Raw genomic sequence first — 23,271 nt, forward strand, 5'->3', positions numbered from 1 at the left:
TTTCACTTCTAGTCTTCGGTGCTTCAAAACACTCGAGAACCACATTATGCCTGCGGATTGCGGCTTTTAAAACATTTAGGAACTGGGCTCCAGTGGGCCTTTATCAGATTCACTCATTCATCATCGCTTCTTTACTTGGCAAGAACACATAGGAACAAAGCGCCATTTCGACATTCGTTGGACACCTTTTCAGAATTAAAACCTTCTTAACTGGCATAAGATAGAGGATATTGGCATTTTTATCTCAATTTTTAGACGAAATTTTCCACAATGCACTCGTCGTGACTTTCGCTCGCACTCGAACTCTCACATGTAACTGGATTTGATCTCGTGCCACGGTACTCATGGGAACACAATGGGCTTCTTAATCGCTCAAAACGCGCATTTGTATTGGAAAACCACTTCACAATTGATTCGGTGGCTAAGTTGCCCTTTTCGCTCTGATTATCACTTTCAAAGTAGGCTATGATTGGAATTTTCTGGAACAGATGCTTCTACTGGAAGGCCTTTTGTGCTTGGTGAGGCCGTAGATGAACTGACATTTTCTGGAACTTTATCACGTTTTTGTCGTTGAAACCATTATGGCGGCGCTGAAGGATGAATCCATAAGTAGCGGAAATCATCACAGACTTTGGTAAAATTGGACTTCAAGACTTTAAAATTTGGCAATGAGCTCAGTGTTCATTTTGATAATATCGACATTATGCTTTCAGTGGATTTGTATCACTTTCACTTTCATTTTTGCGAGTCTAAACTGAGTCTTTGAATGGAAAAATCCTTTTCACTGGTAGAAGCTTCAATTTTTGCATCACATTTTCACGTTCTCAGGAATGAACCCCTGGACTTGGACTCGGGAATTCATCTTGGTTGAACGGTGCTCGAATCTTCGAACGAAGACCGAAAAGGCCTTTTCACCACTTGAACTGTTTCCACAACTGAATCTCATTTCGATGGCTCTCCTGTTGATGAACGGGACTCAAGCCCTTCGATGCTGTCATACTCCAATGAACGAATCCGGAATGAACCCCATTGGGCGTGGGTGTTCGTTCGCAAAATATGGATGAACTGCTAGCGACTGTGACGATCGAGAATGAACTCCTGAATGAAGGCGGGTGTTCATCTCGGTTGGTACACTATTCACAATTAACCATTGGTAAATTACTGCACTCCATTGAATTGCCGACTCGGTTGAATGAATCCCATTGGATGTGGGAATTCGTTCCTGCGACTGAATGTGTGCCATAGGAACTGGCGAACGAGAATAAACTTCAGGTAGGTTTGAAATTTATCTCAACAACCTGTCGGGACTTGGTCGATGATGTTATGCTCGGTTGAACATTTTAGCGATAGCGAGTGAACCCCATTGGGTGCGGGAATTCAGCTCAGATACTGCTCGGTTGATTGGTGCATCATTCATTTGAAGATGAACCCCATTGGACGCGGGAATTCATCTCAAAGTGTACTCGGTTGATTGTTATTCGTTATTCACTTCTATCGGATGAACCCCATTAGGGACGGGAATTCATATGGACCACATTTTGAGTTCTGTAGAAAGATGCTGGCACCCATGTGCATGGCATTGGAATGAATCCGGTTGAAAATGGAATTCATCCCACCATTTGACTAGAATATCACACAATTTGTCGTAGAGTTAGATGATTCTTGATTTTGTATCATTGAGAATGGATCCAGGTGCGTTGGAATTCATCTCATGAATGCTTGAAGTTTCTGTTGCTAAACTCGTTGTCTATTCCGTACAATGGGGTAGAACCCATTTACGTTTCAAAACGTATCGATGTCTCCAAACAGATGATTGACTATTCCTCGTTAAGTAGCGTATCACGCCGTTTCAAATCGGGTTGCCTTATGTCATTGGCGACATTTGTTTACGAAATACAGCCTCCTCAAACGCATCAAAGCCCTTCGGTAGGCTGGCCAGGATAAATTAAACACTTTTTCAAAAATTTCCTCAGGGGGTGCAAAACGCCTTCTCATTTGGGAATAAAAACTCTCCTCTTAATTCACTGTTCACTCTCACTTCACTGCTCCTAAAACTTGACCCTCAAGTTGGGGGAATTTCCTATCACTTCTTCCAGGGGGGACATTTTCCTCGTTTCAAAAAATCTGCCTCATCAGTAATTCCGCTCGAAGGGAAGGCGGACGAAGCCAAATCCATGACGCAGCCATCAGCACGTAGTCAGTGGTACGGGTGATGCCACGGTGGAAAACAAATCGCAAGTCATCAGAGCCTACTTCGCAGAAGAGGGATGACGAGTGTGACCGCCGTTGCCAACATCAGCCTACGAGCGGCGTCGAAAGCCCTTCGGATCACTCAAACGATCGTACCCAAGATACAAGGAACCCATAATGAACCACCCTAGCTAGTAGGAAACGGGGCCAAGTGCCCATCTGAAAATAAAAGAAAGAACCCACTCCCACATGGTTATGCAAAACAAAAGGCGGACGTTACCGGACTGTGTGTCGCGTTCTCGCTCTCTCTCTCTGGTATTCGATTCGTGTGCGTACTCTTCGGGGGGACAACCCTACTCGTGTGGTCAGTGTTCGGAAACTGCGCCGGAACCGATCTCGTCGGGGTGCGTTTAGGTCTTCTTATGCGGTGCGTGCGTGCTTGCGTGGATGACATCCAGCATCAGTGTGTGATAAAAGGAATGCAACAGACGGAATGTTTTCGTGCAAAGTTTCGGCCTCGTCCGTGCGGGGATGAACCAATTATGAAGTGGTAGTAGTAGTAGTAGTAGTAGTAGCGATAGAAGCAGGTGTTCGCAAATCTCTGCGCCAAACCGGGGAAGGAAGATTGAAGCGGCTGACTGCAGGGTTCGCATTTGCCACGGCCACGTCCTTGCGCGACGGATGCCTTTTGGTCGGGGTGAATCACAGATGCTTGCGGACGTATATGATGGGGTTGTGGGTGTATGAACTACTTGTAACGCATGCTCCAACTTCGTACGGTATGGATAAAACATAATAATATACACTTGTTTGCGTATGAATGTGCACTAAATGGCATTACAATACATCAGATAAATAGAAACATTATAAGGCAAGTTACAAATCCAAGCTTAATTAAAATCACATAACAGCATTTTGGTTAGAATAATGACGCTTCTTCTCAGCGTATTCATGTCACATCACTGTACAAATCAACGTTTTCCGCTCGTAAGGCGGGTGAACATTCTATTAAACATTAAAAAAAAAACATACATTTTGCATATACTTTCGATCAAAACAAATCAAAATACACATACATTTGTTTTCTAGTATACAATACAATAGATTCCACTTTTCAAAGGCATATTAGAAAATCAGTACACTTTGAAATCACATACTTTAGCTCTTATTGAAAGCAACTTAGCAATCATAAATCACAATAACACTAGTGTAGAAAGTAAACATAAACGTCATTAGTTGTCAGTTTCAACTGCACTGAATCAAATCACAGAGGTAAAACTTTACAAACTTTCAATCTTTTTCCATGTACATTTTTTTTGGTTTTATTTCAAGGCTGGGCGATTCACACAACACCAAGCACACAATTTTTCACATTTGTTTTATTACTTTTCAATTGTCACGCTACTCATGGTTTTTAAAGAGAAGGGGGGTGCTGGGTGCCCATGGGACACCGAGCGAGTAGCCACGCATTCGATTCGCCGCAAATTTCCTATCCGTGCTGGGCGATGCAGAGCAACACCGAGCGAAATTTGCCCTTTTTCTTTTTATCACAAAATGGTTAGATTGGTACGTGCCGGGAACTTCACAGAAGTCGCAGCTCTGTTTGTTGTTTACAATTTTACAAAGCATAGAAATTTCATTCACATGTTCGCTTCAAACGTAATTCAGCTTCATCGCCTTTGGAACTTCGACGACACAGTAGATTCTACTTTGTGGTTTTCGTTATAAAATAATGCTTTTCATTTCTTCTGCATTTTCGTTTGCAAGCACTACACAATGGCAATTACATCGATAGGTGCCGGGGTTAGTTATGCGATAGGAAATAAAACAAACTACTACATGTCAGTCACTTTTAGGTGCTAGTTTCTTCGGTTTCGTAAACATTTGCACTTTCTAGAAGAATGGTATTATATTTTTTCTTCGGTGCTTTTAACACACAAAAGCATTCTTAAGTGAAGGATAATAATTTTTCTGATAGATTATACACAATAGAGGTGAAGCATAACACTTTCTAGTATAGAAATTGAACCACATGTGTGTAAATATAAATGTATACAATATAATAGAAATGTTACATAAAGCCCAAAACATAGCTTGCTTAGTTCAAGCGATTGTACAATTTTTTCGTACTTCTAATTTCTAAGTTATAATCTCACAATCAGTATACAAATAACCAATAACGAATAAACCACTTCAAACACTAGTATTACAATTAGAATGTAGTAACAATTGCCGTTCACTTTTTTCTGTAAAAGATAAATTACGTGTTTAATAATAAAACAAACCCCGCTTGTTGACGAACGTCGACAAAGCGGTCGATTACTACCACTTCTAGGTGAATTATTAGATTATTTTTAGGACAAAAAAAATGTAGAATAGAGATATAAGGAATTAAGGTAAAATAATTAGCATAGCTACCACCACATGCTCTCCCGAACTCTTGGAAAATCGGACTGTTACATCCGAATCGCTAAACAATACGCATAACCGCAGCTCTCAAAAACAAAGGCTGGCACAAGATCCCGCATTAGAAGCACGCACACGACGCAAAATGCTGACGGCACAAGAAAAGCCAGATGAAGGTTTCCGCTGAAACGGTAACGAACAATAATGGTTGTTCCTGCACTGCACTGGTGGTTGTGGTGGTGGGTTGTGATGATAATCGTTCAGGGGAAGGGCGAACCGCCAAAAAGGCCTAACACGCACACGCACGGATCTACCCATGGTCACACAATTTCGAATAACGCCACATCGGTCGGATTGTTTACATGTTACGTCTTACTCATTTTGTTTTTTTGATTCTGCAATAAACTAAAACTCGTGTTGTCGGGGGAAAAATTTCAACTCTGGATTACCGCAAATTCCGTTTCGAGTGTGTTTCGCTGGCAACTGCGCAATTTCGGCATGGCCTGCTGGTTGACCCCTACATAGGTTGTGTCTTCCGACGCGCAATTTCTACCGTTTGTCAATTTCTCTAGCTGCAAAGTACGAAAATTCTGGTTGTCGGGAGGGGAAATGCATTTGCTTACGTTCAGGGATGAAACGCGCGCTCCATGCCAAGATGTGGCTGCGATGCGTCAAATTTTTGTGTCTGGTTCTGGTACCAAGGTTGTTGGTCGCACGACGAAGTCGCCATTTGCCATTGTTTGCTGCAAAAATTCGCAAATTCTGGTTGTACGAACTAATTGGATTAAGCTTACGGTTGGACGGGCGCCGTTCGAGGCCGCTGAAATGCCGCACTCAGAACTGTACTCCTGATGACGAACTCCTCCCATTTATCTAAACGAAAACGTGTATGTCGATTGTCTCTTTCTGGAGCTAAGAGAAAAATAAACTGCACAAGGCTACTCGTTGGGCGCAACTGCAAAAGAAAACGAAGATTCTGGTTGCGAAGGTATCTGTTGTCAAGGTTACCGAAAATTCCGTCGTCGCTGTGTCACACGAAGCCTACTGCGTCGCAAATAAAGTTGATTGCTGATCTCTCGCTCTGTGTTCTGTCTTAGTTTCTCTACCTCTCTCTCTCCCTATGTGATTCCTCTCTTTTTCCTTTCCTATCTCAGTGATAGATGTTCTGATGTTTTTGGTGATTCTTTGTTTGTTTATAATATTGCATGATTAGACCGCGGGTGTTGAAAATAAGAGAAAACAAAAGAAAAACACAGAAACTCGGCTGGTTATGAGAGCCGGACCGGAGTTGAGAAAGAAAGACGAGGAGGCCAGGGCCTGACGGGAGTGGTCCCTTCCGAGGCGGTCGTTCGTCCTTTTCATCCGGTTTCGATCGCGCGTCCAGTTCCGGGAACTGTAGGACTAAAGCGGGTTCCGTTCCTCCGCGGGGTCGTATTCATTCCGGATGATGGTTTTGGTTGGAATTTGGAAGTGTCAGAAAAAGAAAGCGAAACAAAAACATAGAAACTCGGCTTCCGCGTCAGCGGACAGCCGGACCATCCATCGGGACTGGAAAGATGAAAACTCGGGTTTTGCGAGGGTAGTATTGTACGCTTTCGATTACCGAGCTCCAATTGGGTTCGCAGGCCGCGACGCAATGGTTCATGTCTTGCATATTCGGTCGTCATCCAGGAGGAGGAAACTTCCGGCCAGTCCCGTTTCAAGGATTTCGATAGAGAGAGGGTGAGAAAAAAATAGGTAGAAACAGAGAAACTCGGCCACCGGGGGGGCCGGACCGGAAAAGAAAGAAAGCTCCGATTGGTCACGTCTCTCGTTCGTTTGCTCGTGCGTCCTTCCCGGAGGATCTATTGGCGCGACATCGGGAGATGAGGAATGCAAAAGAACAGAAACAATAAACAGAGAAACTCGGCTGACGGGAGCCGGACCGTGTTTTGGTTGCGCTGCAATAAGATGAAAACTCGTGGTTTTGCATGTCGATTTTAGATTCTTTTACCGCCATGTTGGTCGCTTTTTTTCTGTGTGGTGAATGAAGACTTCGCCGAGGGGATCCTCCAAAGGGTTTGGCTTTTCGCCGATAGATGGATAGTTGGGATAGAACTGTCGAGGTCTATAGGGTTTCTAGGGATATCGCTGCAAATAATCTAAAAGTTCTGGTTGTTTGTTAGGTGAACACAGGACCGAGCCTGGTATCTGGTAGCTAATCTAGCCTAGTAATGGACACTACGTCCCAACTTTCATTTCCTTGCCTGTTGGTACAAACTGGAATTCTCCTATCACGAACTTTCGAGGAGTACTAACTCACTATGACACTCAATGTATCAAGCGCAAACTTGCTTCAACTTTCCGTTTCTGTAAGAAAACAAATACGTGCGTTGGGTTGTAAAAGTGTGTAGCACTTTACCTCGATCTTCTCCGGTTTGCAAAATGAAAGTAAGTTTCATTTCCTGTGTCGCTCACTTAACGGCCTGTTTTAATCACGAACAGTGCACGTCCGGACACGTTCACAACTCTGTCTAATTTCGAATGGGGAGCCGTAGTTTGATGACACGCGTCTATGAACGCAGCGTCTCGCTCTGCAGCTTCGCTTATTCAAGCCCCAATCTTCTGCTGTCTGTTGCTCAACTACTTGTAGACATGTTCCGCTGCTAGAAATTCCGAAAAAACTGGTTGCAAATTGGAAAAAATCAGCGCTAGTTACCGCTATGCTCTTTCGGTTTCGATCGCCGCTTTCAAACGTTTCGATTTCCTTTCTCCTACTCTGCTGCACCTGATGACCCCATTTGCTTCGCTTGTTTTCTCCCTCTCACTCTTTCTCTCATTGCCTAATGCTGTTTGCTTCTTCGCCTGAGACCCACTTTTTACTAGACGTTCTCTGCGCTGCGCTCTGTTGAAAGTGCATTGCTGAAAATGAAAACCTGCCTGCTCGTGAGGTGTGTTGCGTAAGCGCGCCGTGCTGCTTGGCTCTTCCGTAGCCACAATTCATGGTTCATGGAAAATAGAAAATCAGGTTAAGAAAACACACCCGGGCGTCTCGGTGGTCGAATCCCCACCGAGAGCCACTTTCCATCACTCTGTTCCACATACAAGCTTAGGAAGGGTTTGTATGAGGGAAACTACTCGAATTATTGCCAAAAGAATGCATGCTGTCCGTACTCACTGAAAACACTAAAATTTACACTACACTTTCCTGCCAGACTTTCGGGGGGAAGCTTCGGGTCTTGGAGGTTGAGCACTCGGTCGTTGCCTTGACGCTGTCGCCGCTTGCTGCCGTAGTTCGTTTCAGCTCGGAGGCTTCGGGGGGAACTTGGGGTTTCGCTCGTGGATCCGTGTTTGATGTGACGCGTGGGTACCACCGAGACACGCTGCACGCTCGACGGATGGACGCTTGGGGGTACCAGGTCCTTCCGAAACGGAGACGCGGCAGTTGGCCAGTTGGCAGCATTTGTCACAACACTGCACCGGAAAACACCAGCTCGACGCACACAGCGCCAGCAGCGGCGGGCAGCAGCACGAAGGCCTCTTCCCTTTGACTCATGTGTTATCGCACTCGCTCTCTCGCTCTTTTATCATGCGTACACGTTCGTTCTCGCTCTCATCGCGATCGGTTCTCGAGTAGGTACACCCCGCGCTGCTCGGACGATCGAACGACGACGAATCACGGATGAAGCCACAGATGATCTTCTCCGAACCCACACCGGGGAGTGTCATTGTTACATTTTCTTTCTCACAACAAGGATTGTGATAACGCTTGGTGACGCTTCTCTAGGTACGCCCCCTTTCAGAACTCTGCGGCGAGAGTTCTATCTGAAAGCTGTAAATAGATACACATCACCAATTAGTTGGGCCTTACATGCTACGGTAAATGATAAAACAGGAAGTTTTCAAATTTTTACGCAACAAGTTAATAGTTTATTTACACAAAATTTCTCGGTATCTTTCGTTTTCGGATTGCGAACAAAAATCAAAACACAGAAAACAAAAAATATAGAAATCTATACTTTTTAAGAGAAGTTTTAATGCAAGAAAATCAATTCTATTCAAGGGTTAAACTACTCGCGCGATTCAATATGAATCAGAATACTTGCAACACGCCCCTATGGGAACGCATTCTACGGAAGAGGGTAATTTTTTGTAACTTTCTTGCTTACTTAAGAGTTAGAGTGTAAAAAAATAATAAAAAGTGACACACTACGAACCAAAATCAAGATTAGGTTTCAGTTTCCAGACGACATCCAGCCGATAGAGAGCAAGCCCCGATGGTCGGATGGTCGGAAAGGTGCATCACTGTCTCATTTGGTACTGGAAATGAAAAACTTGATTAAAGATCCACTGTCTTACACTAAATATACTGTATAAAAATGGTTAAGTTTTTTGATTTTCAAATTTTCTTCCCTAGCTCCTAACAGTACGTCGATTTCACATCGTACACCTCTTGGACATTCGCTTATACAATATAGCTCGTTTCCTACTCGAGACTCGTCGGAGGATGACGACGAAAAAATAAAATACTCATCTTTGTACAACTCAGCTTTACAAAAATATTTCAAACATCTCGAAACGTTTTTCCAACTCTGCCACAGATTGCTTCATCACATCGAAATTTTTCGTGTCTCATATATCATCACAACTCTCGTATCCCCACTAGCGCTCTCTGCAGTACCCCCCGCCACGATTGCATCGTTCGGTGGAATTTTCCTGATTCGAAACAAAGACCTATCCTACCCGCACTCACCTTGACGCGTCGCTTCTACGAAAGCGCGTCTCCATCACCAGAGAGCAAACCCATCACAAACAACGCACGCGAGATGGCTACTTGGATCGCACTCGTCCGATTGGGTGGGGAGAACCCAAGGCAAAACGAAAACATTGCACTCGAACCCCGTTTTTTTCTTGTTGTTGCTTCGTCAACTTGGTGCCTCATCGCTATTTGCTTCACCGTTTCGTCGGGAAGGGAAAGTTACGTACGAACCCGTTGTTCTCGAAAACGAACGCGCACTCCAACACACACACATACTCATCCGAACCGTCACGAGTTTTTTGTATGACATCACATTGACAACGACCAAGCGGGCATTGCGTTGTGCGCATGACTGTGTGTGTGTGAGGAAGCGACATATAGAATCGAGTCAGCAGTGAGCGTGATGAAAATTTTCAATTTCAAAATGGCGACCGACGATTTTTCGCAACTTGTGTGTTTGGGTTTGCTGGTGATGGAAAAACGTTTCGCGAACGACGATGACGCTCCAGGCGAGTTTGGTTCCCTATCACACTGATTGCACGTTAGAATTCATTACATCTACCGAGATCGAGAGTTTGTCTCCTACTCAAGGAAAAAAATGGAAGGAAATCTAGTTCCGACTGATTGTAGGAAAGTTAAGTGATCATGCTCTGGGACTGTGTCCCCCTTTTGTCCTATCGACTCAGGGTGGTCTTGATACTGTTCAGTTCCGTTATGAAATTATTGATTCCGTTAAAGTCTTCGCTCCAGATGGCGTTGGACGCGTTTCGGGCTTTTTCTTCCTCTTCCTCCTCCAGGTCACAGTACATCCGCGGGGGTTCGGCCAACCGCGATCGGATCCGGGCCCACTTAATGGCCCTATCTTCCTGCTTCCGGATCTTCTCACGCCGCAGACACTCTTCGGCGTGAGAAAGCGCTCCGCTAAGCATGGCCAACACTCGCAGGTCCTGTCCGCGGGTTTCACGCTTCACGACGTATTTCTTGTTCTTGATTTTACGGATCCAATCGTCAAGATTGTCTGATTTATCAAACCGGGACGCGATTCGGTGCTTTGTGGCCACCATTTTTTCATTCAACTAACTTTTTTTTTCAATGCTCTAAGCTACAAGTACTTGCGTTTTTTTCTACGCATAAAATTGCCTAGATCTCTTCCTGGCTTTTGTGTGTTCTAGGTTCTAGGTCCTATTACTGCTTCGTACACACCTGCTTTAGGACTCTCGCACTGCAGTGTTCGAACCGTGAAAACCCAAACGATCAGATGAACCAACTTTCAGCTTCCACTATCTGCCAACTATTTGCACTCTCCATATATGGAAAATACTGACTTGTACTTTTTTTTCTACTATTGCAACAACTACACACTTCAGACTTTGCCAGAGACTCTAAAAACAGTACCACTCTCAACGACTGCGAAAACCTTTCTGATCGAATGCCACAATCGGCGGTCGGTAGCTAGCCTCGACCGAGCGGTGAACGATTGAACAAGAGTGGGGCGCCCGTCGAGGCTAACACACGCACACCGACGCTGTAGGGTACGCTTATGTACAAGCGCGATACCTGTACCCGCCTGTCGGTGTGTGCGTTAGTTCCGCATTCCCTCCTAGCTACCTCAACCCGCCGCCTCCTTGGATAAGCGAACGGCGACTTGTGTCGTGTGAAAGTTGATCGAAGAACAGAACCAAATTCAAATTTTTCGCAAAACTTGCTGAAAATAATGTTTTTAATGTAGGAAACTTCAAATTTGAACCATCGAAAATAAAGAGTTTAACGTAGTTTAGTTTTGACAAATTAAACAATTAAGACCACAGTTTGGTACGTGAATTTACGCAAGGGGAGACGGCTTACCAACACAAGCATCGCCACATTTGGATTTATCAGTGGTGCAAAGCTTCTCCGAACAAAAAAGAAAACTTGGCCAACAGGAAGAAGGCGGTGCAATTTTCATTCTCGTCCAACAAATCCAGTTTATGAAAAAACGAAAAATTCTAATTTCGATCCACTTCATCATGGCAGCCTTGAAAATCATCCACCGTACATCCAATCATTTGAATTTAACATCGTTGGCATTGTTTCGCAGGCATATGGATTTCGAGGCTACCGCCGTACTTTGAATTTTCCCATCAAAAATTATCACACAAACGCGTCGATTCGAAATTTGACGCATTTGTTTTTGCTTCGACCACGGACTTTGCGGTCTTTCTGATAAAATTGCTCAAGGGACACACTGCACCAATACAGTCGCAGAGGACCAACGTTTTATGTTTTCTTGTCGACGTCGTCATCGACGACGTAAAGACGTAGGATGCGAAAAAGAAAAATAAGTTCCCTTCAGCTTCAGATGATTTCCGAAACGATATCGAAACGTTTCCACAATATTTGTTTGGCATAGGAAAAATATTTGGAACATGAATTCAAGCGTCTTTTCTCAATACAATTTTGCTGTCATTTTTTCTAAACGCTATTGAAAATTTCCTACAAGTTAGCGTGACAAAGAAAATGCTTTTCCACCATATGAGCCATGATTCAGGGAATCCCGTTCTACTCAGCCGATAAATCACCCCACATAGACGTCATTCCCTCAGCTGATGACAGACGCATAAGTTACGCTTCCGACTCAGCTTAAACTGATGAATCTATTCTCCAGTTAGACTAACATTGAACAAGTTCGCTACACTCTACATGAACCGAGATGGCTACACTACACGGAACTTGTCCTTGTTGCGGTCATACCGGAATCGTTCAAATCCCCCTAAAAACAGCGAGTCGATTGCGTTGTTTCACCTCTGGGAAACACAAGAAAAAATCATCAACATCATATCGCAGCAGTACAGCCCGTGCGTCAGGTAACGACACGCGTCTTTGAACCACGCCAAGGCCTACTACTTTGTTCGATCTAATCATGTTTGGACTTATTGCGTTCGATTCGCTGCTTCGAACGAACAACGAAAATCATCGCAGTAGGCGAACGCGGTCACTTCACAACAAAGTGGTGCATAGTCAGAGTCTTCAAACAGTAACTGTTATTTACTTCTTGCTTTGCTCGAACTCGCTCGATCGGCTGCCACCAGCCACCAGCCACTGTGATTAAAATGTTACACAAATAAAGAAAACAAACATGTGCGCTGGGGTGGTGTGCGTGCCGGTTCGACTCCGACCGCGTGCTACCAATACCACCAGGAAAACAACGAGGAAAAAATGCCAAAATAAGTAAACTGGCTTCGCCGATGCCTACGTGCCCGATTTTTATATGAAAGGGGGAATGTTATCGTTTTTTTTCTTCGCTTCATGAATATATGCGACCAAATTGAAACCGTTTCGAAATGTCGAACCAGTTTTGCATTGGTCCGTTTGCTTACGAGACAATAGAATTGAGCATCAACAACGATTCACAACGTTTGCATGGTTGCTGAAAAAAAAAGAAGTAAAACGGATTACAACAGCCAACTATGATGACCGTGAAGGTTGTAATTTGCAAATCCGTGGATGAACGAGTTTTGACACGTTGGAGAAAATGCGTCAGCTCTCTAGGGGAAAAAAAATCGCCATCTAACCATTCACGACACCAAATCGAGCGAACGGCGAAAGAAGATTTCATTCGCATTCTGATCTGGAAGAAAAAAATCCTTTCTCACAGAATCTCCGAGCCATCTGTTCGGAAATTGCAAACGACATCGAAAACTTCAAGATCGCCGAAAAAAGAAGACATCTGATGCGCAATAATAGTTGCATACCGAGGGGAGATGTCTTTGCGTTGGTCTGTGGCCCTGTGGCTTCTTTTTGGAGATTTGATCTTTTCTGTTAACAACCTTGGAAAATAATTTCCACCATTCTGCGCATTCAGAAACATTGTGAGCCGAAATTGTCATTGCTGAAACGTTGAATCGTTATTGATTTCAGTCAGAGGAAAGCGTACGGTTAAAATGCATCATTTTGATTTCGAATGCATTGTTTTCACGAATCGATAATCAGCTGTAAATAAAGTGTTTTTTTTTGTTCTTCATTTCTTACTGTCTGTTACTATGCCAAAACTTTCAAAATATCCAAGCAATCCAACAAAACAACGAGCACGTCAGCAAAGCGAAGGCGACGAAAAATACGACAGCGTCTAGCCTGCTAGGTGCTTTGAAACGTTGAAGAAAAATACCGAAGGAAACCGTGTGGCTACTGCGCTGTAGATGTGAAGGAAGGCTCCTCATATCGAACGAAACTTATTTATGTTGTTATTCAACGCTCACGTACCTACTTAGTTCTGTGTCTGATGGCTGTACCCACAAATTGGTTCGACGGAAGGCACAAGTGGTTTATGTCCATATTCGACCTTCATTTGCTAAGTATTGGAAAATCCTATACAGAAACGTTTTAATCCTGCTATCAACATTCTGTCTGCTGTGATTAAATTAAGTATGGACGCTGACGCTACACTACTGTATGCTAAAGTGCCTGGTTATTAATCCAGGCTCGTTACTGTAAGCTACAGTAGAAACAGCCACCTGATCTCTGTTTTGATCTTGGGCTTTACTCTTCAGTTATCAAAATGCCGTCAAAGCAAAAGAAGCAACACATAAAAATTCACATGCCAATTTGACGAAATTGTTGAATGAGGCTAAATCAACTGTCACCATCGTAATGAAAGTGTTTGCCGACAATCAGGAATACTGGATCGGGAAGGATTCGAAATCAAAAGGGCTTTGTGCGATTAGCGGTCGAATCGCTAATCGCACAAAGTCCTTCTGATTTCGAATCCTTCCCGATCCATCATTCCTGATTGTCGGCAAAAATTTCCCAAACACTGCCGCCTCAACCAAAATTACGACAACACGATCCACTCCGCAATAACTAAATTTCCGCCATTCGATACAGAATGCATTTTTCCATACTCGCAAATCATTGCAACTTTCATCAAACGATATAGTTTGACTTCAAAACACGTAGCCATCTACAGCTGATCTGATGCGCATGATTCTAGTCTAGCTTACGCTGAATATGGATGACAATCTACGCAAAGACAATGTAGCCAGTTTCGATCACTGTTCTGCTTAGTCAGCAATCTGGACTTTGCATTTGGAATCCGGGAAGAAGGAATCTTCAAACCGATTTGCAGAAGCGTCCTCGGAATTGATTTCTGTAGACATCTCCTCACTGATTCTGGGAGGAGCCCTCAAATCGATTCCCAGATTGATTGTCAAAGAAATCTGCACTCCGGTTCTGGGGGATGTTCTCAAACAAATCTCAAACTTATTTTCGGAGGTACTTCGAGGTAATGATTTCTATAGAAACCTACTCAATATTTCTCGCATATTTTCTGATGAGTCTGTAGTTTGTTTTCGAAAGAGTATCCTCAATACTGGAGGAATCGTCAGATTCATTTCCTCGAAAAATTTCTTAAGGGGAAGAACGACTGAAGCAACCTGATGTGGCCAATGCATACGCGCAGCATTTCTAGACGAGGTTGCCGGAATAGGATGAACTGCTCGCCTTTTTAAGACTGCTGAAGTTCTACGCCGTATCGGATAATAGACAATGCTACACCCGCTATAAGCCCACGCACCGCATTCGCAATTCTATTGCCAATGAAGACCGTTGACTTGCAGAATCAACGTGTCTCGTTGAATTGAGCTTATCGGATGATATAATGATGCCCAGATGCTATAAAGATCTCACGGAATTAACGATGCATGTCCTGCAACCCATGGTGGTTATGCACTACAATGGCCTCGGTCTTGTGATCTGCCTGGACCAACCTCCTCGAATTTAGCTATTCTTCGGCTTTGCCAATGGCGTATGAAGCTTTTGTTAAATTCCTCAGGCGCAGCAGACACGGTTCGCTTCAGATCGACCGGACAATATCTTTCCCGGAATCGCGTGATTGCAGAAGAAAGAATAGCCAAACCAACAAATAGTTTTCACAACGGACTCTCTATATTTACGGACTAGTACGGACTGAATGTAAACATAAAAAAATACATTACAAATATATATTATCACTTATGATTTGTCAGTTTCAATTACACACACGTTTAACGCTACTCACATTCAATAAAGTTTACACTACTGTGTCATTGTCGTCTTTACCAGGGGGCTGTCACTACCTTATTTCAACAGATTTTAGTTCAACTTCTTCGAGAGTGTCGTCTGTGACTTCTAGCATTACATCATCGGCGAAGCCTTCTATCTTCCAATTGACTGCTGACCAGCATCAGTGTTGTATAACAATATATTCTGGAAATAACTTTTCGAATTCCTGCACAGATAATTCGGGACTTTCAAGTGATGCAGGGAATCAACAAGCATTATAAAATGCATTCTTTACATCAAGTGTAATCAATGCCTGTGCCTAATGCCTAATGCCTCTCCTGTTTAAACCAAGCAAAGAACTTAAAACAGGCCCGAGGTTGTTAGTTTATGCTCACCGGGCATACTGACCAACGCACCTTCAGCTTTGCCCTATCTAAAATCTTCTTGCCAGAGGTACCTGGAATGAGGCAACCTGTGCTCCTACGTACTATTTTCGTAACCGATTCGCATTGTCCTGGATTTCGACGCCACACTGATATCTCAGTGCAGCTACCAGGTTACTGGCTCCAGTTATGTCGTCCATCTTGCGGCACTGGACGACATCTATTGGATCTAGGACCCCCATTGAACCCCATCACTCAATACTTCCTCTGCCTACTTTTTATACGCGGAACTTTTCCCGCTTCAGAACAAGAATCATCTTGCCCTTCTGCGTTCTATGGATGCAGTTGACATCCTCCGCTAGGCCAGTGAGCTTCGCATCGCTCCTACCGTCTTACCGTCAGCCTTGACGATAATTGCTTTGCATCTGTTCTTTCTGACGTGACCTTTGAAAGGTGTGCCCTCTTCTCGGGCACTCTTCTTCTTAGCCATCAGTGCTTTTACTTCACATGCTCCGCCGCAGCTTTTGCGGCTGTCCGCTCCTTCTCCAACTTTTTAAGAATTCTCGAAATGCACCCATGGTAGGCTTTGCTCCCGGCGAATTTTGGCAATCCGCTGACGGAGATACTGGTTACCGATGCTCCTTAGGGTCAGCTCGACCTTTTCCCAGCGGATTTCAATAGCCCTCGTCTTCTATGGTACCGGCTTGGCACTTGTTGCCATACCGACCTTATTTAGCTGTGGAGTCGTTCCAGTGACTGCCATACGTCTGTGGAGCCCCGCAGTGTGACATTCTGCCAGCTCTGCTTTTCCTCAGTAAGGAGCTGAATCTTCAATTCGGCCTCCTTCCTGGCCTCCGCCGCTTGACTCACTGCTAACTCCTTCTCCTCGGTAAGTGCACAGATCTTTCATTTCGCCTCCTTATCAGTCTCCAGCAGAGACCTCCATTCCTGCTTCGCCTCTACGACGATGTTGGACATCTTCATGTCTTTGCTGTATTTCCCACAGTTGTCCAGAGAGGACATGATTACGTCCGTGATGTCCGTAATCACTTCCATTTTCTGCCCCCGCTCTCTTTTTGGCAAGTCATAACTTCGTTATTTGGTAGGGTTGCCCCATCCATCTTGAATTCGAAGGGCGCTTCCTCTAGCTTGCCACGTTCTTCTCTATCGCCTTCCCCATGGCGATCGGTGGTCGAACGATTAAGCCTACTTCTATTTTACGCTTTCTATTAAGGAGCTCATAAACCAAAGTTTAACGCCATTATTCACAGACGTAAAACCTTGGAAACTATTCAGAAGTTTCAATATCTCTCCGAGGTACGGCACTGGGATTGGTGGACTCTTTGCAAACAACGGAATCCAATTATTTGGTAGCATATGATTTACTTGTGAATCGCTACAACAACCCAAAATTGCTTGTTCAAAAACAAATGCGCGACCTTTTTGAACTGGAACTTGTTCTTGTGGAATCAGCCGAAGCGCTGAGAAATTAGTTCGATACAGGTAGGAAAAACCTAAGGTGTCTTCAAATTCTGAAGCAGCCCGTAGAATCATGGGATGCTGTTTTAGTGTACCAACTGGTAAACAAGCTTGATCCTGTTACATGGCGAGAGTAGGAATTAATGACATCGGGAACAGAACCACCAACATACAAGCAACTGGAAACCTTCGTTTTGAGCAGATGTCAAATGTTGGACGCCATGCCTGCCAAACGAAAAGCACTTCTTGAAACTACTATACCAAAAAAGCAAAACTAGAAACCAGATCTTACACAGTAAGTCAAACTCCACGTGAGCAAAATTGTGCAGCCTGTAATGAAGAGCATTTCATTGCATTGGTTATAGTCATTGTCAGGGTTTGCAGAAATAGTTCTCAATAAATAACGAACAACGATAGAAGAGAGGCAAAAACTGTTCCGAATCATAACAAGCCATGATAACAAATTTATCAAACTTGTATACAAGTGCGAAAAAACTGAATCGGATAGGCAGCCCCCATAGAAAAATGGTGATTCTCGCTTTGTTTTCGCTCCTTTCGTGTTGGTTACTGCACAGATGTGTAGAACAAGTTGAAATGCATCATCAGAGCCCGTATGCTACATATCATATATGTATACAGAGATGGTAAGTGAGAGACTTGCTCTTTCTCTTTAGAATTCAATCCCTGGTCACCGTTTTGGCGAGAAATCAGTGGAGGAGAAGGTCAAGATCGTCAAACGATTCTCTCTTTGCCTCAATCAGCCCAGATTGGGAAACAATGGACAGGTAGGTATTTTAGTTTCATCACCACCCAATTCTGAAACCAGATAGTATAACAACAAAATTAAGAAGAGGTGTCAACGGCTCGGCGACAACATCGAGCCGCCTCTATAAACGATATCTTGATGGTCGGATCTAGTATACAAAATGACCTGTTTCAAATCCTACTCAAATTCCGGTGTCCTAAATTTGTGTTAACGGCGGACATCATGAAAATGTTTAGCCAAATTGAAATCCGCGAAGATGATTGTCAGCTCCAGCGTATAAAGATTTGTCAAAAATCAATTTCCAAAGTTACGTTAAGCCAAAGTGTGGAATTATTGAGCTTCATGGATTCTCCGATGCGGCAAAGCGGGCTTATGGGGCGGCCATTTACATGAGGACATTGAATAACCACGGAGTACAAGTACACCTACTATGCTCCAAATCACGAATTGCTCCTTCGATGGAGAGAAGCAACAAAGAAAATATAACCATTCTTCGTATGAAGTTGAGAGCAGCTACATTATTAGTTGAGTTGATGGAAACAACTAAGGAAGCGCTCAACATACCGATTCATTCAGTTCACTATTGGACGCTGAACGGACACAATGGTAACTCTGGTTGGATCCACAAAACCGGGGATTGAATGGGCGACCTTTATTTCCAATAGGGTCAAAATGATTCATCAAAAATCGTCCATTCAAGACTGGCATCATGTACGATTGAAAAACAATCCGGCAGATTTAATCTCTAGTTAAAAGTTAGCTAATAGCAATATGTGGACTAGCAACCCTATAACCAGAGACCGGCGGAGTGAAAATGTAAACAAGTCGAATAGGAACCGCTTTTGACGGTTCGATTGGAAACAAGATGGCGTCTTCGCCGATATACAGCTACAGAAGGTTACCACCTATATTTTGCGTTGTGCAATCAACTGAGGGCGAAAACACCATGCAGTGCGACATAGCAGTTTATAAGTGCATGAGATTGAATCAGCGCGAATAAGGATCATTAAGATGGTTCAACAAAAACATTTTACTGAAGAAATCAAAAGCCTTAAGAAATAAAAGTGTGTCTTGTCTTGTCTTCCTTAAGAAATAAAAGTGTGTGAAAGAAAAACAGTTCTCTGCTAAATCCGTCTATAGACGACATTGGTTTGCTACGTGTTGATGGGCGTATTCAACCTGCAACCTGTGGAAGATATTGATTTGAAAAATGTATTGGAGGTAACCACTTTCCCTTCGATGGGACTCGAACCCACGACCTTCAGTACGCTACACTGGTGCTTTAACCAACTAAGCTACGAAGGACCTCCGTCGGCCTTCGCAACCTAGCGGCTACTGAATGAGCTCGAGATTCCCAAATTGGATACTCATTCACCGAAAATTGTTGACACAAATTTTCGGAAGTTCTCAGAAATTTCCACAGGAAAATAATAAAATATCTAACGAAAATTCTTTGAGTACCATAACGTGTTCTCCTCAATTTCTACTGGAGTTTATAACGAGAAATTCTCCGAGCTTTCCACTGGAATGTTTTTTACAATAATGGTAATTATTGTTTTTTTTAAATTCTAGATTAAGTTATACACCGTAATATTGGAAATTCCCCAGAATTGACACGAAAAATTATTCGGAGATCCTTGGGAATTTCCACAGAAAATGATTTGGAATTTCCTCAAGAAATTGCTCAAAACTTGAAAGACAAATTGTAAAAAAAATCCATGGGAAATTATTCTTTCAATATTTTCTTGGTATATTCTTTGAAATTTATTTGGAGATTTAACGGGAAATCTTTTTCTATTTAGAAAAAAAAGTCTTTATATTTCGACAGATACTTCTTCGGAATTACTTTTTACGGAAAGTTCTTCAAAATTTCAACGGAAATTGAATTGAATTTTCAAGGAAATCATCGGAATTTCTAATTTCATACCTCTAGCAAATTCCGCTAGATGACTTCGATTAACAAAAGATTAAATTTCATTATTTTTTGTTGGATTTTGTTTTGCTGGAATTGGTTTGTATTGACTTTGTTTTATTGACAATTTGATATTTTGTAATGTTTTATACACGAATGGATTGTAATAACTGAATTACGTAACTCGTGTTGGACCTATTTCTATTTGGATTATGATGATGGATGACAACAAATATGATATTTTGTAAAATTTGGTCGGAAGGGTATACGTAGACTTCAAAAGTGAGGGGGTTAGGGGGATTGTGGTTCTGAGCAGTCAACGAAAGTTTACCCAAGAGGAGGGAGATTTGAAAATGCAAAAAATTAGTCTACGTAGTTTATGGACACTGGACAGCCCCTAAGTACTACATAACTTTCATTTTTACAGCACATGTTGTTGAATTAAACAAAAACGATTTAGTTATTAACCTCAAAATTTTATTACATATGAAAAGTTTTGCAACATGGTTTCGGATAGTTGATTGCTATTGGTTGGCAGCCGGTACATGTTGTCAAAAAATCACGGCGGTACACGCTAACCTGAAACAACTCAGTAGCTGGGTCGTTTGTACCCGGATTTTTCTGATATTAGCAGTTGTCAAAATCTGGGTATGTCAACAAAATGGATCCGAGTCAGACGAACCCGAAATCTGGGTAACTGGGGGACTTAAACATTTTCGGATATAGCAACATGGCGTCGACCGGCGTCGAAGTCGCATGCCGGAGTAAATGTTGCGGATTTTCGCTGAATGCAGCAGGGAACAGGTAAGAATGGTTAAATTTATCATGGCGGAGCATTGTCGGCATAGCCGGCAAATGATATGGCTGGGAACTCGGTTGGGAAAATTGTTTTATTTAACACTAGCAGACCCGACGAACTTTGTTTCGCCTAAAATTGATTTATTTTATGATTAGTTCTTGAGTTATGCAGAAATTTATGTGTTGTCTAGCGATAAGCGAATCAATCGTTTTCATAAATTTATTCCAAGATAAATTACAAAATTCCTGTGGAAATTTCAAAAAAACAGTTTGCGTTACGTTCTAGTCTAAGTAATAGATATTAAGGCCTTACTTTTAGTGATTCGCTACCACAATCAATTCCAACAACAACTTCCAATAAACGCTCGCAAGTATACAATCGTATACTTCTGGATAGGAATAAATATACTTTATGGTCTATCGTTTAATAGGTAAGTTTTTGCATGTAGTTACCTTTGTAATAATTAGAATTAGGTTCACAATAGCAGGCTCAAAGGGAGCTTTTTAGTGGCACTACCTATATGGATTAAACTTAAATTTATAATTTGCATGTTAATCTAGTTTTCCAGAATAATTCAATATTTAATCACTAGTACCTTTGTTTATAACCCCTAGTATTAAGTTTTAACTGTTTAGATAAGGTAGTAGATAAGTTGTTCCACAAAATTTGAAGACAATCGTAATTTCAGCAATACTTTCTCAATCTCCTCTGTTTACGTTTCCCGATTCGTTTTCCCTGTATCGATTGACCTTTACACGGACATTCGTCGTAATGACAATCCCTCGACGGAGCTTAGGTGCGGTCAATTCTAATGCGTCTTGGTGGGGCTGTAGGGGCTTGATGGATCTCTTGACGTGTCGGGATTTACATTATGTTTGATTTGCATGGGAGCCCTCCTCTCTAAAGGGGGAGGGGTCTTGAACCATTTTAAGAACCTTTCCCGGCCAAAAAAACCTTCTGCAAACAAATTTTCACGCCGATCGGTTCAGTAGTTTCGGAGTCTATAAGGTTCAAACAGACAGAAATTCATTTTTATGTATATAGATTTTGCACAAAATAATAATTTTCTGGGCGAGAAGAGCTGGGTAGCGGTTACAAAACGCAATCTTTTATGTCAATGCTTCCAGAGCAGGAAGACAACAAGCAAATAATGATGGTATATTTGAAATGATAGTAACCCAGAAACAAATGAAATGATAATAAATAAAAAGGGAACCAATTTTTGAATTCTAAATGTTTTATTTCGATGAACTTAAAATAAAAGCTCAAATATCTTGTCATTTTGAAAGCATCACTAGTCAACTCTAATGTGAAGTAGGGAAAGATGGTCGGTAGCCGTCATTGGTCGAGTGTCGGTACCTCGATGTAATTTTTGACAGAAAATAGATACGGACATTTTGACATATGCATGCGCTATATAAGCACGTGTGGTGACTACCGATCCAAACGGATCTCTATGTTTTGTTCAACAAAGATTTTTTTATCAAGTAAAAACCTACTCAGAAGTTTTTTTTTTGGTCATTTGCTTAGTGTTACAAAACGAAGTAGAACGATCAAAAAGGCAAATTTATTAAGTATTAACAAAGTAAATTAATTCTATTTTGTTATTCAATATTGAATGCTACCGCGGCGTTTGCAATTAATCTTTTATTTTCTTTGTCAACATGATTGCTAATTTCGGTTCTCGGCACCCCTTTTTCCAAGGGAGATATCAAGACAAATCAAAGTTTATTGTCTAATTTCAGGTTATTATACTATGTCCGCACTAGGGCCTTGTAACATGTTATTCAGCTATCTTGATGAGCTTTTTTTTTCGATAATTTGAATAACATTTTATTCAGGCCGTCACACCGCGAAAATCGGACGACTGCGGTAGGCCGGGCACGTAGCCAGAATGTCGGATAATAACCCGGTGAAAATGGTTCTCGACAACGATCCGACGGGTACAAGAAGGCGAAGTGCGCAGCGGGCAAGGTGGATCGATCAGGTGGAAGATGACTTGCGGACCCTCCGTAGACTGCGTGGTTGGCGACGTGTAGCCATGGACCGAGCCGAATGGAGAAGACTCTTATATACCGCACAGGCCACTTCGGCCTTAGTCTGAATAAATAATAAATAATAATAATTTATTAAGGCCGTAGTGCGAACATAGCATTAGCCACGATGTGAGCGTAAAAAATAAAAGCTTAATTAAATATGTATAATGTACTTAAATGTAATTTGATTGCCTCCGTTCATATTTTTACGTTTTCAATGTTTTTTTTTGGTGGCGACAACCAACCACCTTTTTCTAAACGGCATAAAATCAACACTTAACAAAATTATTGTTAAACATTTTCTAATTAGGTAGATAAAATAAATCGAATTACTTCACCAGTTATTAGCTTATGCCTATAGGCCATTGGTATGCAAATATTATCACTTTGTTCAATCGGGCGAAAGTTATGAACCAAGAACTAAAGGGTGACAACGACCAATCACCTTCCCCTACACATTTAGTATTAGAGGAAAATGTCATTTTGAAAAATCTCCTCTTGTCGAAGGAAACGGAAAATGTTATTTTTTAAAAGTCGGCTATTATCG

General features: G+C 42.4%; 1 protein-coding gene and 1 long non-coding RNA gene across 2 annotated transcripts; both read right to left on the minus strand.

The window, feature by feature from the left end:
• Positions 1-561: 561 nt before the first annotated feature.
• LOC134207738 (uncharacterized) lies at positions 562-10,762 on the minus strand. The gene is made up of 3 exons (XR_009978415.1): positions 10,538-10,762; positions 8,793-8,895; positions 562-8,407 (listed from the first exon to the last, which is right to left on the minus strand). It is a non-coding gene; the product is annotated as an uncharacterized LOC134207738 (long non-coding RNA).
• On the minus strand, positions 8,902-10,531 carry LOC134207737 (uncharacterized). The gene has a single exon (XM_062683598.1). The coding sequence runs from the start codon at positions 10,396-10,398 to the stop codon at positions 10,009-10,011; it is 390 nt and encodes a 129-aa protein (XP_062539582.1). The 5' UTR covers positions 10,399-10,531; the 3' UTR covers positions 8,902-10,008.
• Positions 10,763-23,271: the final 12,509 nt, after the last annotated feature.

The sequence above is a fragment of the Armigeres subalbatus genome, chromosome 1 (assembly GCF_024139115.2).
Source record: "Armigeres subalbatus isolate Guangzhou_Male chromosome 1, GZ_Asu_2, whole genome shotgun sequence".
Lineage (NCBI taxonomy): Eukaryota > Metazoa > Arthropoda > Insecta > Diptera > Culicidae > Armigeres > Armigeres subalbatus.

Coding starts and splice junctions, on each gene's coding strand:
- LOC134207737 (XM_062683598.1), bottom strand. CDS start 10,398: ATGGTGGCCACAAAGCACCGAATCGCGTCCCGGTTTGATAAATCAGAC.